The following is an 11863-nucleotide window of genomic DNA, read 5'->3' as shown; positions in this document are numbered from 1 at the left end:
GGGCAGAAGTTGTCCGGGTGCCCTGTGTTGTAAGTGACACAGGAAACCCAAGGCTGCAGCCCCTCCAGTTTGGCCCCTGAAAGTGCCAGCCACTGAAGACCACCACCACTCTTGGCAGAAGCCACACAGTTTGGCACATTTATAAAATATGTAAAACAGGGTGGGGTGAGGGGAGACAGAAGCATGAGGTGTCCAGGGTGGTGTGACAGACACCAGGCATGCACCGTGCATTGAAGCCCCCTCCCCCAGCCCCTCTCCCTAACCCAGCCCAGAGCAGCACCCCCTGCCCCCCTCCCCTGCCCCTGCCCTCAGGCTGGTGGCTTTGCAGAGGACAGGGGACCAGGGTGAGGGGTGCTGCCGTTTGCCCCATGGACAAGGACAAGAAGCCTTAGATGAGTCTGTTTGAGAGGTGGAGCAATGGGGGAGGAAGGCAGACCTCCTCCACGTTGACATGCAGGAGAGTGGCCTGTGGGACCCCAGCGGTGGGAGAGGAGGCAGGGCCAACCTTAGACAAGCCCTATCAATCAGAAATCTAAGGCAAGGGTCCCAGTGTCTCCTCCAAGCCCACCCCTCCATACACATACACACACACACACACAGGCGACACACTCACAACCCTGAGCACACCCCAGTGGGGCTCACACCCCGCATCCCTCAGGAGCCCCTCTGGAGCTAGGGAGGAGGCTTGCCCCTTAGACCAGGGCTAGCCTGAGACAGGTCCTCCCTTCTGGTAGCCAGGCCAGCCCTCTTCAGGGTGGGGAGAGGGACAGCCAAGGCCACAAGGCCAGGTGGGCTGTGTGGTGATCCAGCAGGCCTCCCCAAGCCGGCAGAGCTGGTGACCGTAGAGTCTAGGTGGGCGGGTGTGCAGGACCGCTATACCCGCACAGGGGGCCCTGAACAGGCCGTCAGCGGCCCTCGAGACCCATACTCATAGTCCGCATCTGTGGGCGAGGCCATGAAGGAGCTCAGTGAGCTCCCGGTCTGCCGGTCCCGGAAGCTCTGGATGTAGCTCTGTGGGGAGTGAAGACAGGAATGAGAGACGCACTGCATACCCTGCCCAGAAGGCCACCTTGGGCAGAGAGCCTGTCCCTGCACCCCATGGCCTGAGACTCAGCCCACATGCCTTAGGCCCAGGACCTCACCACACTGGGAGTCCACAGCCCTGAGACCCTCATTAATGTTCATACCTCATACCTCATTAATATTCATACTCAGGACACCTTTCCCCCAATCCTAGAGCTGGAACCCTCTGGCCCATTGGGCAGGGGTTACAATAGGTAGACGAATGCTAGGCCTGCTAGATAGTGATCAGCCCCCGGGGAGGCCTAGCCCTGCTGGGGCAGAGTCTGCCACATTCTCTTCTTCCCCTTTGGGGCTGGAGAGGCTCGGGGTGCTCACCGGGGAGAGGACATCTCCGTTGAAGCGTTTGATGGGCACCGGCCTGCGCCGATAAGCCGGGTCAGGGGGCCCGGGCCTTGGAGGAGCCCGGGGGCCTCTGGATGGTGCCCGAGGGGGTCTCTTCTTCCTCCGCTTCTCTTTGCGCTGCTCCTGCTGCCGAATCCGCATCAGCTGCACGCGTCGCCGCTGCCGGCTGATGACCACTGTGAGGGGTGGGGCAGAGAAGGGTCTCACAGGCCACCTGCCTTGTCTTCCTCAGGCCTCCCCGATCCACCCTATCGGAGGGCTCCAGGCTTCCAGAATCCCCTTGTCTGCGACCCCCCCATTTCCGCTTCCTTTCCTGGTCTCCCACCTCCCAAGTGGGACTTCTTGCAGTTGTTTTTGTCTTCCGAGAGTCACGTAGAAGATTCCTAGACTTCTAAGTACTCCTTCTCCAGCTGTTACCCCTTTTCCCACCCTGAGCCCCAGGTGACTCACCTAAACCAGCCCTCATTCTCCATCAATGGGGCAACTGCTGTCTCCTTCTCACTGATCTGCCTTTCTACACTTGCCCTCCCCGATGTTGTCTACACTTAGCAGCCAGAGTGACCATCCCAAATCCTAAATGAGATTATAGCCCCCCTGTTTAAACCTACAGTAGCATCCCATTGCCTTCCTGGTAAAATCTAGAGTCCCCGTCATGGCCCAAAGGGCCCACACTAACGGCATGCCTCCACCCACCACACTCCCGCCCACGTCCTCAGCAAGCCAAGCTCTTGCTTCTGTGGACCTGCTCCTGCTGTTCCCTCTTCTCTAGCTCTTTGCATGTGGCCTCTTATCCTTCAGCACTCTACTTAAATGTCACCTCTCCCAAGTGGCCTTCCCTGCCTACCCTATCTATAATAGCCTCTGTAAGTCACTTGTTCACGTTGTCCTGCATTTCTCTTTCATATAACTCCAGACCTGGAATTACCTAGTGCCTGCATTCTGTTATCTGTCTCCCTCCACTTGAATGTAATCCCATGAGGGCAGGGACCTTTTCTGTTGGATCCCCTGTGCCTGAAATGGGCTTGCCACAGACCCCACACAACCCTATACCTTGTTGCAGAACGAAGGTTGGGCTAAGGTCCTGCCTTCCCAGACCCTGAGTGGGTCAGCTCTCCAACTCTTCTGAGGTGTGCACAGCTCACCTGGCCACTGGTGTACACAGCCCTATTCCCCCACACCCCATTCTCTCCGTCCCCCACCCACCCATCCCTGACCACTCATTTCTCTCTCATCCACCCTGGCTTGTACCCTCTCACCTTCCGTGTGGGAGTCCCCCTCGGCCGTCACCCGCCACTGCACCAGAACGCCCATCAGGCTGAGCAGGGGCCAAAGTGCCAGCAGGGCCCAGCTCCGCCAACAGAGGGGGGGTACCGGGGCGGCACGCAGTCGCTCCACCGCATAGCGCCCCAGCAGCAGCAGCTCGGCAAAGTAGTCGGCGGCAGTGGCAATGAGCGCAGCACCAGTCACAGCGGTGGCCAGGGTGGTGAGGGGTCGGGGCCAGCGCAGTGTGAGCAGGGCACAGAGTAGGCCGCCCCCCAGCAGCAGCCCCAGTGGGCCCCACACGGAGCCCGGCTGGTAGTAGGGCGCGGAGCCCAGCAGGGCGGCAGCAGCGAGCAGCAGACCGAGCAGCAGCCCAACCAGGAAGAGGCCCACGCTGCGCACCAGCATGGCCACCAGCCCGCAGAGCAGCCCAATGCCCAGTGCGATGCCTGCACTTGCCCCAGCGCTCAGCTGCGTCTCCAGCACCCGCTCTCGGTAGCACAGCAGGAAGATGACCACCGAGCCAAACAGCAACCCAGTGAGGAAGAGCACTGCCTTGAAGCAGCGGTAACCTGGAGGGGAACAAGGGCTAGTAAGGGCCCAAAATGAAGTCACCGGATAGTAAGGGCCCAAAATGAAGTCACCGGACTCCAGGCAGGAGATTGGAGGGTTCATGGACATGGAATCACAGGGGAAGCAGTAGCAGGACACTAAGATCAGAGACCCCCCCCCCAGGTCACTGGTGTCCTGAAGGCATCAGTGATGGGACCACTGAGGTCGAGGCAGATCAGAGATCTAGGTCACTGGGAGTCACTGGGAAAATAGAGAGACAGAGTTATTGAGATGAGTGTTGGGTCTTTGAGGGTCACAGGAGTCAGATAAGTCATTGGAGTCAAGAGTGAATCAGTGATAGGGACATTAGGATCTTTGGAATCATAGGGCTCAGAGAGATAGGTCATTGGAGTCACAGGGGGATCAACAATCAGAATCATCATGGTCTTGGGAGGTACTGCTCAAAGAGATGAAGGATTCAGAAGTCAGAACTTGAGAGATGAGGGTAACACAGGTTCAGAAAGATGAAGTCTTTGAGGGGTCACAGGGCTTCAGAGATATGACATTATTAGAAAATGACAAAAAGAATGGAGAAGCAGGGTTATTGGGAGGGGTTCCAGAAGATGAGGTCATTGCAAGTAGGGAAATCAACAGACATGGAAATGTTGAGAGTTTTAAAGGGTTTCTGAGAGAGGCTAATATTGAGGCCAAAGAAATAGGAGATCATGGTGGGGGAAGTGTAGACAATGGCATCACAGGGGTCAAAGTGTTTGGAGTAATAGAGGGAGACAGATGGACGGGAGGTAATGAGATAACGAGGTAGTTGGGGATCACTAGGGTCATAGGGTGTCAAAGAGGATTATGAGGGGAAACAGTGGTCATGGAGTTTCATCAAAATGGAAGTTACACCCATTAAAAGTACCTGAAAGGGTGAGGGATTTGTAAATACTGAACAGTTGGGAAGAGGGAAGTCAGAGATGGAGATTAAGGGGTCATGGAGCACTAAAGAGAATGTTCATAAAGAGGAGATTGAGTTTTAGGAATGAGGGGAGGCATCAAAGTCCAGGAGGTTCTGGGATTAGAAAGAGGAATAGGGCATACAGCAGGGCTCAGGGTCCAAGAGCCTGGGAGTGAGAGCATCTAAGGAGGATAGGGTGGAGGAAAGCCCAGGAGAGGGCATGTCAGGGTGCACTGAGCAACTGCAGAGGGAGTAGATATGGGCAGTGGAGGGCAAGGGATGACAGACTCCTTGGAGATTTAGAATGTGTCCTGAACCCTTAGAAGGGCATTTCCTCTTGCTCATCCTGCAGTTGTTCAGGCTAGAGTTTGGGGGTGGAAGGGGAGGAACCATCTGGCTCCCATACGTGCCTACTACGCAGCCATTCTAGGGAGAGGTATGAAGGCTACAGAGCACTAATCTCAAGGCACCTCTGCCCAGTCCGGAATCCAGACCTTTGTACCTCCTTTGTACTTCTTCCAGTTGCCTATAATGCTCCCCTGGAGGCCCCCAGCCCATGGAGCTTGTTCCCCATTCTGAAATTCTGTAACTCCTGCTGTAGTCATTGGGTACTTACTTCACTAGCCCATCTCACACCTTTATGTGAATTAGAAAAAGTCTTGTCTTCCCCTAGGCAAAGCAGCCTGTGCCAAGACCTAGAGTTTGGCAAGTGGAACAAGGGCTAGATTTAAGCCCCCAGTTACCTATTCAGCTGAACTCCCTTGTGCAGTGCCCCATCCTATACAACTCTTCACAGCAGCCCTGATTACTAGAGCCTGCCTTGTAGGCTATCTCCCATGTATGTGACTACTATTTAGCCTACCCTAACATGTATTACAGGGATGAATGTCCTAGAAGTCTCTCCCCTATTGGATAATAAGTCCTGTGGTAAAGGACTATGTTCAATCACTCTACTAAATATATTCAGTACCTACCTAGCAAACACATCTTTACCACAATAGCTATTATTTATTGAGTGCCTACTATGTTCACAACAACGCAATGTGAGACAAATATCATTGTCCCCACTGTTCAGATGAGAAAACTGAGGCTCAGACAGTCATGGGCTAAAGTATCACAATTAGTAAGGTGCAAAGCCAGTTTCAAATTCAAGCATGCCTAATTCAAAAACCTGTGTTTTCTAGGATCTAGAGTCTAGATGATCCATGAACATGTATGGGATGAAAGAAAGAGAAAAGAAAGATAGCTATGGTGGTGGTGGTGCTGGTGATGTTCTAGAGAAGATTTGGTGGGGTGAGGGGACCTAGAGAAATAATTGGGGAAACAGTGGGGAGCCCAGATAAGGGATGAGGTAGGGGTCTCACCGAAGAAGCAGTAGACGACTCCAAACAAACAGCACATGATGCAGACGAGGGCCGGCAGTGCCTGGTACCTGCGCTCCAGGGGCTGCTCACAGGGTGCACCCCAGAAGGCATCATCTGGCTCGGGGGGCAGCAGCTGGAACCGCAGTGTCGCCACAGTGCCTGGCATAGTGCTGGGAATGGAAGGGAGTCACCCTCCCAGGTCAGCCTGACAGAGAGGAAGTTGGGGTCAAGGAGGAGTCCTGGGTCTCCACCAGGATGGGGGCAAGAATGGGAGTGGGAGAACCAGGCAAGGACACCAGTAGACAAGGGAGTGGTGCCCAGATCATGCAGCTCTGCAAGCATTTCTGAAGTGGACAAAAGACAAAGGAAAACAAAGTGCCCGGCTAAAGGAGGCTAGGATGAAGAAGTTAAAAGGGGCAGTGGGTTGAGGAAAGAGGAGGGCAATGTGCTGCCGGTAAGAAGGAGGCAGCCAGGAGACTCCTCTGTGGGCGGCTAAATCTGGGATTGTCCAAGATCTACCTGGGCTGGAGGCGACCTGAGCTTCTGAGCGAAAGAGGCTGTACAGGGGTCGGAGGGTCCGGGGGTGCGGAGCGCCAGAGGCCCCAGCTGACTGGGGTCCGGGAAAAGTCCGCCGTGTGGGGATGGGGGCTGCTGGGCCGGAGGGACTGGTCTCTGTGCGGCGGCGTCGCTGCTCCGCCTCCAACACCGGCTGGCACTCCAGTCCCGCGAAGTCTCCGGACCCAGGCTGGGCCTGGGGAAGGGAAAGGAGCAGGAGCTGGGGCTTGGGCTGCCCCAGAGCCGCGGCCCCATGCCCTGAGCCCGCCCGCGGCCTTTGGTGCTGATGGACAGCTCCGGCCTCTGCTCCTGACGTCACTCAGGGCGCACCATCCAGGCAGGGGCGGGCTGCTTCTGACGTCACCCGGGACGCACCAACCACGCCGGGGAGGCAGAGGACTCCGCCCCCGGCGTTTCCCTCACCCGCACTGAGGAGGGGGCACTTCCGGGGGTCCTTCCCCTTTAACCTCCCCCTTCTGCTCTGTCTCCGGTAGCTGGAGCACGAGACCCCACCCCGGGGGCGGGGATCTCGCAGTGACACGTCGGACAGCGGCGGCGGTGGCCGAGGCTCCCGCGCTGAGCGCTGGAACCCTGCGCCCTACGGAGGATCGGAGCGCTGCGCAGGGGATTCAACCAGGGCCGCGTCCGTGGGGAGGGAGCGGGCCCGCCCGCTTGGCCCGGGCCCTCCGGATCCGCCCCCTCCCCGGTCCCGCCCCCTCGGAGCTTCCTCTGGCTGCTGTGGGGCTACTTCGCGGCCGGGGGCCCGCGGTCCCGGCGCCATGCGGGCATCGCTGCTGCTGTCGGTGCTGCGGCCCGCAGGGCCCGTGGCCGTGGGCATCTCCCTGGGCTTCACTCTGAGTCTGCTCAGCGTGACCTGGGTGGAGGAGCCGTGCGGCCCAGGGCCGCCCCAACCCGGAGATTCAGAGCTGCCGCCGCGCGGCAACACGAACGCGGCGCGCCGGCCCAACTCGGTGCAGCCCGGAGCGGAGCGCGAGAGGCCCGGAGCCGGGGAGAACTGGGAGCCGCGTGTCTTGCCCTACCATCCTGCACAGCCTGGCCAGGCCGCCAAAAAGGCCGTCAGGTAGGGATCAGCCCCGCCAGCCCCACCCCCTGGGCACTGTCGGGGACGGGCGCGCTGGGGAGGCCGCCGGAGGCTGGGTCAGGCTCCGGAAGGAAGGGGCCGGCTGGCCAGGAAGTCTTTGGCCCCGATGACTTCCGATGGCCCTGCTTCCCCAGGAGCTGTGGAACCCATCGGACGCCCGTTCTGGGCCCCGTCCAGGCCTGAGCTGAACTTGCCCTTCTCCTTCCTAAACTGGCTCGATCCTATGCCGTCGTCCTTAATAGATTCTATTAGCTCCCTAGTTGGGCTGTTGGATTTGGAGAAATGACTGACATATAGGGTGGGTGCCTAGAGAGAGGGAAAGAGGAAAGAGAAAACTAGGATCTACCTGTTTCTCTTGTTCTGGGGTGAGACACTTCAGGATGAGATTTGTGGGGGAGGGGTGAGGTACCATCCCATTAATGCCTCTGCCCATAACTTGAAATTATTTTCTCCTAAGTAACCCCGAGTTCAGATTTCAGTTTTGCAACTTACCTTCTGCATTATGAAAGGTAAGTTGCTGGAACCACTGAGCCCCAGTTTGCCCTTGTTCCAAACACACTCAGTGCATTCCTATGCCATGTATTCCCTTACATCCTTTGTGTGATGTGTTTGTGGTATCATGGCATTATCATTATCATGGCATATTTATACGTGGTGTGTGGGGTACCTGTATGCTGAGCACTTGGCTAAGTGCTTTGATTAGATGCAATCAACCCCTTTTTGCAGAGCAGGCCACTGAGTGAGGTTGCAGTAGGTTAAATTACTTGCTCAAGGACACAACTAAGTGGTGAGACAGAGAATCAGACCCACAGTGTATCTCTCATCTCTGCATGGATATTGCCATCTCCCCAAGGCACTGTGTAGGTAAGGCCAGTATTTCAGGTAAACCCTCATGACTCCTAAGAGAGAGTTGTTGTTCTTATCAATGTGTAGGGAAAGAAACAGGCCCAGAGAGGATGGGACCTGCCAGAGCCTGTGTATGCTCTCTCCTGGCCGCCCTCTTGGCTTTTGGATAACCTTGTTCCCTCTTCTCCCCCAGGACCCGATACATCAGCACGGAGCTGGGCATCAGGCAGAGGCTGCTTGTGGCGGTGCTGACCTCACAAGCCACGTTGCCCACATTGGGTGTGGCCGTGAACCGCACGCTGGGGCACCGGCTAGAGCGTGTGGTGTTCCTGACTGGCTCTCGGGGCCGCCGGGCACCGCCGGGCATGGCCGTGGTGACTCTGGGCGAGGAGCGGCCCATCGGGCACCTGCACTTGGCGCTGCGCCACCTACTGGAACAACACGGTGACGACTTTGACTGGTTCTTCATCGTGCCGGATGCCACCTACACCGAAGCCCATGGACTGGCTCGCCTAGCCGGCCGTCTCAGCCTGGCAGCCGCCGCCCACCTCTATCTGGGCCGGCCGCAGGACTTCATCGGGGGGGAGCCCGCCCCAGGCCGCTACTGCCATGGCGGCTTTGGGGTGCTGCTGTCTCGCACACTGCTGCATCAGTTGCGCCCCCACCTGGAAAGCTGCCGCAACGACATTGTCAGCGCGCGCCCGGATGAGTGGCTGGGGCGCTGCATACTGGATGCCACCGGGGTGGGCTGCACGGGTGACCACGAGGTGGGCAGATAAGCCGCCCCACCGACACCTCCTGTCTGAGCTTGTACACTTGCCCCTCAGAGGCGAGGGGGTAGTTGGAAATAATATCCCTGGGTTTTCCATGCCAGGGCTGTCAATTTCTGTCCCTGTTACCTGGGGTAATTTTATTTACCCCTGTAACCTGGGGTTACAGCGCACATATCACTGCATCTCCTGAACTTCAGTATCCTTCTCCAGACCAATGAAAATAACTATTGCTCAGGGTTGTTATAAGGATTAGAAAAAATTAGGGAGCCTTGCACATAGTGGGTGTTCAGTGTTGGCTATTATTATTTTCTTTGAGCCCCTGAACAGCACTGAGGTAGGATACGTATGCCCATTTCATAGATGAGCTAGCAGAAGCTTGCCCAAAGTCACACAGGCTCACAACTGGTCAAAGTAGACTTAAACCCAGTAATCCTGTTGTGGACTACCCAGGTCCACAACAGGTCATAAGATGGGAAGATGAGGCACACACTGGGGGTGGGATGGGTGGGGAGGCTATCTCATCCCTCTTTCCATTATGGACCTTACTCTTCCTCTCTCCAGGGAGTCCACTATAACTTCCTGGAGCTGAGCCCTGGGGAACATGTGCAGGAAGGAGACCCCCGTTTCCGCAGCGCCCTGACAGCCCACCCTGTGCATGACCCCATACATATGTACCAGCTGCACAAAGCTTTTGCCCGAGCTGAGCTGGAACGCACATACCAGGAGATCCAGGAGCTACAGGTATGGCCTGGGGCCCCAGGGATAGAGGGGACAGGTCCTGAGACATTTCACAGATCCCAGGGAAGTAAAAACTAGCACTAGAGGGGTGCCTGGGTGGCTCAGTCAGTTGGGTGTGCTCCTTCGGCTCAGGTCATGTTCTTGGGGTCCTGCAATCGAGCTCCACGTTGGGCTCCTTGCCCAGTGGGCAGTCTGCTTCTCCCTCTCTCCCTCCCTCTCCCTCCGCTTATGCTTGTACACTCACACTCTGTCTCTCAAATAAATAAATAAAATATTAAACAAACAAACAAACGCTAGCACTAGAGTCCAAGAACAAACCAGCTTCCCAGTCCCTGTTTGTTTATGCCTTTTCTGAGCACCTCCTCTGGAAACTTCCCTTTTCACTCTCAGGCTGCCCCAACCTGGGGAAATGTTAGGTGGGACCCTGAGATTGCAGAGGTTGGCAGGGGAGTGGGGACCCATCCTAAGTAGTGCTGGCCAGCTGCTTAGTCCTCCAGCTGTGTGCTGGCCCCGCCATGGTCTTTGCCTTACTCATGGTCTGTTTCTCCAACCTAGTGGGAGATCCAGAACACCAGCCATCTGGCAGCCGATGGGGAGCGGGCAGCCGCCTGGCCTGTGGGGATCCCTGCACCATCCCGCCCGGCCTCCCGCTTTGAGGTGCTGCGCTGGGACTACTTCACAGAGCAGCATGCTTTCTCCTGTGCTGATGGTTCGCCCCGCTGCCCGCTGCGAGGTGCCGACCAGGCCGATGTGGCTGACGTTCTGGGGGCAGCCCTGGAAGAGCTCAATCGTCGCTACCATCCAGCCCTGCGGCTCCAGAAGCAACAGCTGGTTAACGGCTACCGACGCTTTGATCCTGCCCGGGGCATGGAATACACGCTGGACTTGCAGCTGGAGGCGCTGACCCCCCAGGGCGGTCGCCGGCCCCTCACCCGCCGCGTGCAGCTGCTGCGGCCGCTGAGCCGTGTGGAGATCCTGCCTGTGCCCTATGTCACAGAGGCCTCACGTCTCACCGTGTTACTGCCTCTGGCTGCAGCCGAGCGTGACCTGGCCCCTGCCTTCCTGGAGGCCTTCGCCGCCGCGGCCCTGGAACCTGGCGATGCGGCGGCAGCCTTGACCCTTTTGCTCCTGTATGAGCCCCGACAGGCCCAGCGGGCAGCCCACGCCGATGTCTTTGCACCTGTCAAGGCCCATGTGGCTGAACTGGAGCGGCGGTTCCCCGGCGCCCGGGTGCCCTGGCTCAGTGTGCAGACAGCCGCACCCTCCCCACTGCGCCTCATGGATCTGCTCTCCAAGAAGCACCCACTGGACACACTGTTCCTGCTGGCCGGGCCAGACACAGTGCTCACGCCTGACTTCCTGAACCGCTGCCGCATGCATGCCATCTCAGGCTGGCAGGCCTTCTTCCCCATGCACTTCCAGGCCTTCCACCCGGCCGTGGCCCCCCCTCAGGGCCCTGGACCCCCGGAGCTGGGCCGAGACACGGGCCACTTTGACCGCCAGGCAGCCAGTGAGGCCTGTTTCTACAACTCTGACTACGTGGCGGCCCGCGGGCAGCTGGCAGCAGCGTCGGAGCAGGAGGAGGAGCTGTTGGAGAGCCTGGACGTGTATGAGCTGTTCCTGCGCTTCTCCAGCCTGCACGTGCTGCGGGCCGTGGAACCCGCGCTGCTGCAGCGCTACCGGGCCCAGACGTGCAGTGCGCGGCTCAGCGAGGACCTGTACCACCGCTGCCGCCAGAGCGAGCTGGAGGGCCTGGGCTCCCGCACGCAGCTAGCCATGCTGCTCTTTGAGCAGGAGCAGGGCAACAGCACCTGAGCCCGCCCCGCACCCCAGAATCCTGGCATGACAGCATGCCCCCTCCTCCCCAGCAACCCAGAGCCACCTGCCAAGCCTCTCCAGACAGGGCTAGCTGCAGCCTCAGACCCCAGGGCCACCCACGGGCCCCCTCGCTCTGGCTCTGTGGGTCCTCAGGCCCAGGACAGGCCCCCAGGGGAGGTGCCTCCGGAGCCACCCCTCCCTGTCCCAGCCCTGGTCTCCCTGTTCGCCCCCCTCCCTTGACGCTGCTGATTCAGGCTGTGGCCTCTTGAGTATTTATGCAGTGCAGTCTGCCTGACGCCGGCCTGGTCTCCTAGGGCCTCCTGGGGGCTGGGCTGTAGATGAGGGGTTGGGGAAGAGGGCAGCTGAGAGAAGAAGTGGGGTGTCTCCCAACTTCTCCCTTTTGGACCTGGATGAAGCTCCCTGCCTTTAATAAACTGGCTGAGTGTAGATTCGTGGTTTTGAGTTTTCAAAA

At 58.1% G+C, this 11863-nt stretch overlaps 2 protein-coding genes across 3 annotated transcripts; one reads left to right on the top strand and one right to left on the bottom strand.

Annotated features, from left to right (window-relative positions):
* Positions 1-109: 109 nt before the first annotated feature.
* Positions 110-6635, bottom strand: TMEM198 (transmembrane protein 198). Of its 2 annotated transcripts, XM_044241678.1 has the most exons (5): positions 6538-6635; positions 5560-6310; positions 2682-3257; positions 1399-1601; positions 110-1011 (listed from the first exon to the last, which is right to left on the bottom strand). In XM_044241678.1, the coding sequence occupies exons 2-5, from the start codon at positions 5723-5725 to the stop codon at positions 874-876; spliced, it is 1083 nt and encodes a 360-aa protein (XP_044097613.1). In that variant the 5' UTR covers positions 5726-6310; positions 6538-6635; the 3' UTR covers positions 110-873. The 2 variants fall into 2 exon arrangements, with proteins under 2 accessions (XP_044097613.1, XP_044097612.1); XM_044241677.1 differs by lacking the exon at positions 6538-6635 and having other exon boundaries at positions 5560-6407.
* Positions 6636-6645: 10 nt separating this feature from the next.
* CHPF (chondroitin polymerizing factor) lies at positions 6646-11838 on the top strand. Its single transcript, XM_044241676.1, has 4 exons — positions 6646-7195; positions 8256-8829; positions 9397-9576; positions 10129-11838. Exons 1-4 carry the CDS (start codon positions 6894-6896, stop codon positions 11386-11388), a joined length of 2316 nt encoding a protein of 771 aa, XP_044097611.1. The 5' UTR covers positions 6646-6893; the 3' UTR covers positions 11389-11838.
* The last annotated feature ends 25 nt before the right edge of the window (positions 11839-11863 follow it).

The sequence above is a fragment of the Neovison vison genome, chromosome 3 (genome assembly GCF_020171115.1).
Source record: "Neovison vison isolate M4711 chromosome 3, ASM_NN_V1, whole genome shotgun sequence".
NCBI classification, from domain to species: Eukaryota; Metazoa; Chordata; class Mammalia; order Carnivora; family Mustelidae; genus Neogale; species Neogale vison.
This window is presented reverse-complemented; position numbering and strand designations above follow the sequence as displayed.

Excerpts from the sequence above, each read along its gene's own strand:
- TMEM198 (XM_044241678.1), bottom strand. The coding sequence starts at position 5,725 with ATGCCAGGCACTGTGGCGACACTGCGGTTCCAGCTGCTGCCCCCCGAG. Across the intron at positions 1,602-2,681 it reads GGGGGACTCCCACACGGAAG|TGGTCATCAGCCGGCAGCGG; the intron begins GTGAGAGGGTAC and ends CACCCCTCACAG. Across the intron at positions 1,012-1,398 it reads ACGGAGATGTCCTCTCCCCG|AGCTACATCCAGAGCTTCCG; the intron begins GTGAGCACCCCG and ends CACTCCCCACAG.
- CHPF (XM_044241676.1), top strand. The coding sequence starts at position 6,894 with ATGCGGGCATCGCTGCTGCTGTCGGTGCTGCGGCCCGCAGGGCCCGTG. Across the intron at positions 7,196-8,255 it reads GCCGCCAAAAAGGCCGTCAG|GACCCGATACATCAGCACGG; the intron begins GTAGGGATCAGC and ends CTTCTCCCCCAG. Across the intron at positions 8,830-9,396 it reads GCTGCACGGGTGACCACGAG|GGAGTCCACTATAACTTCCT; the intron begins GTGGGCAGATAA and ends TCCTCTCTCCAG.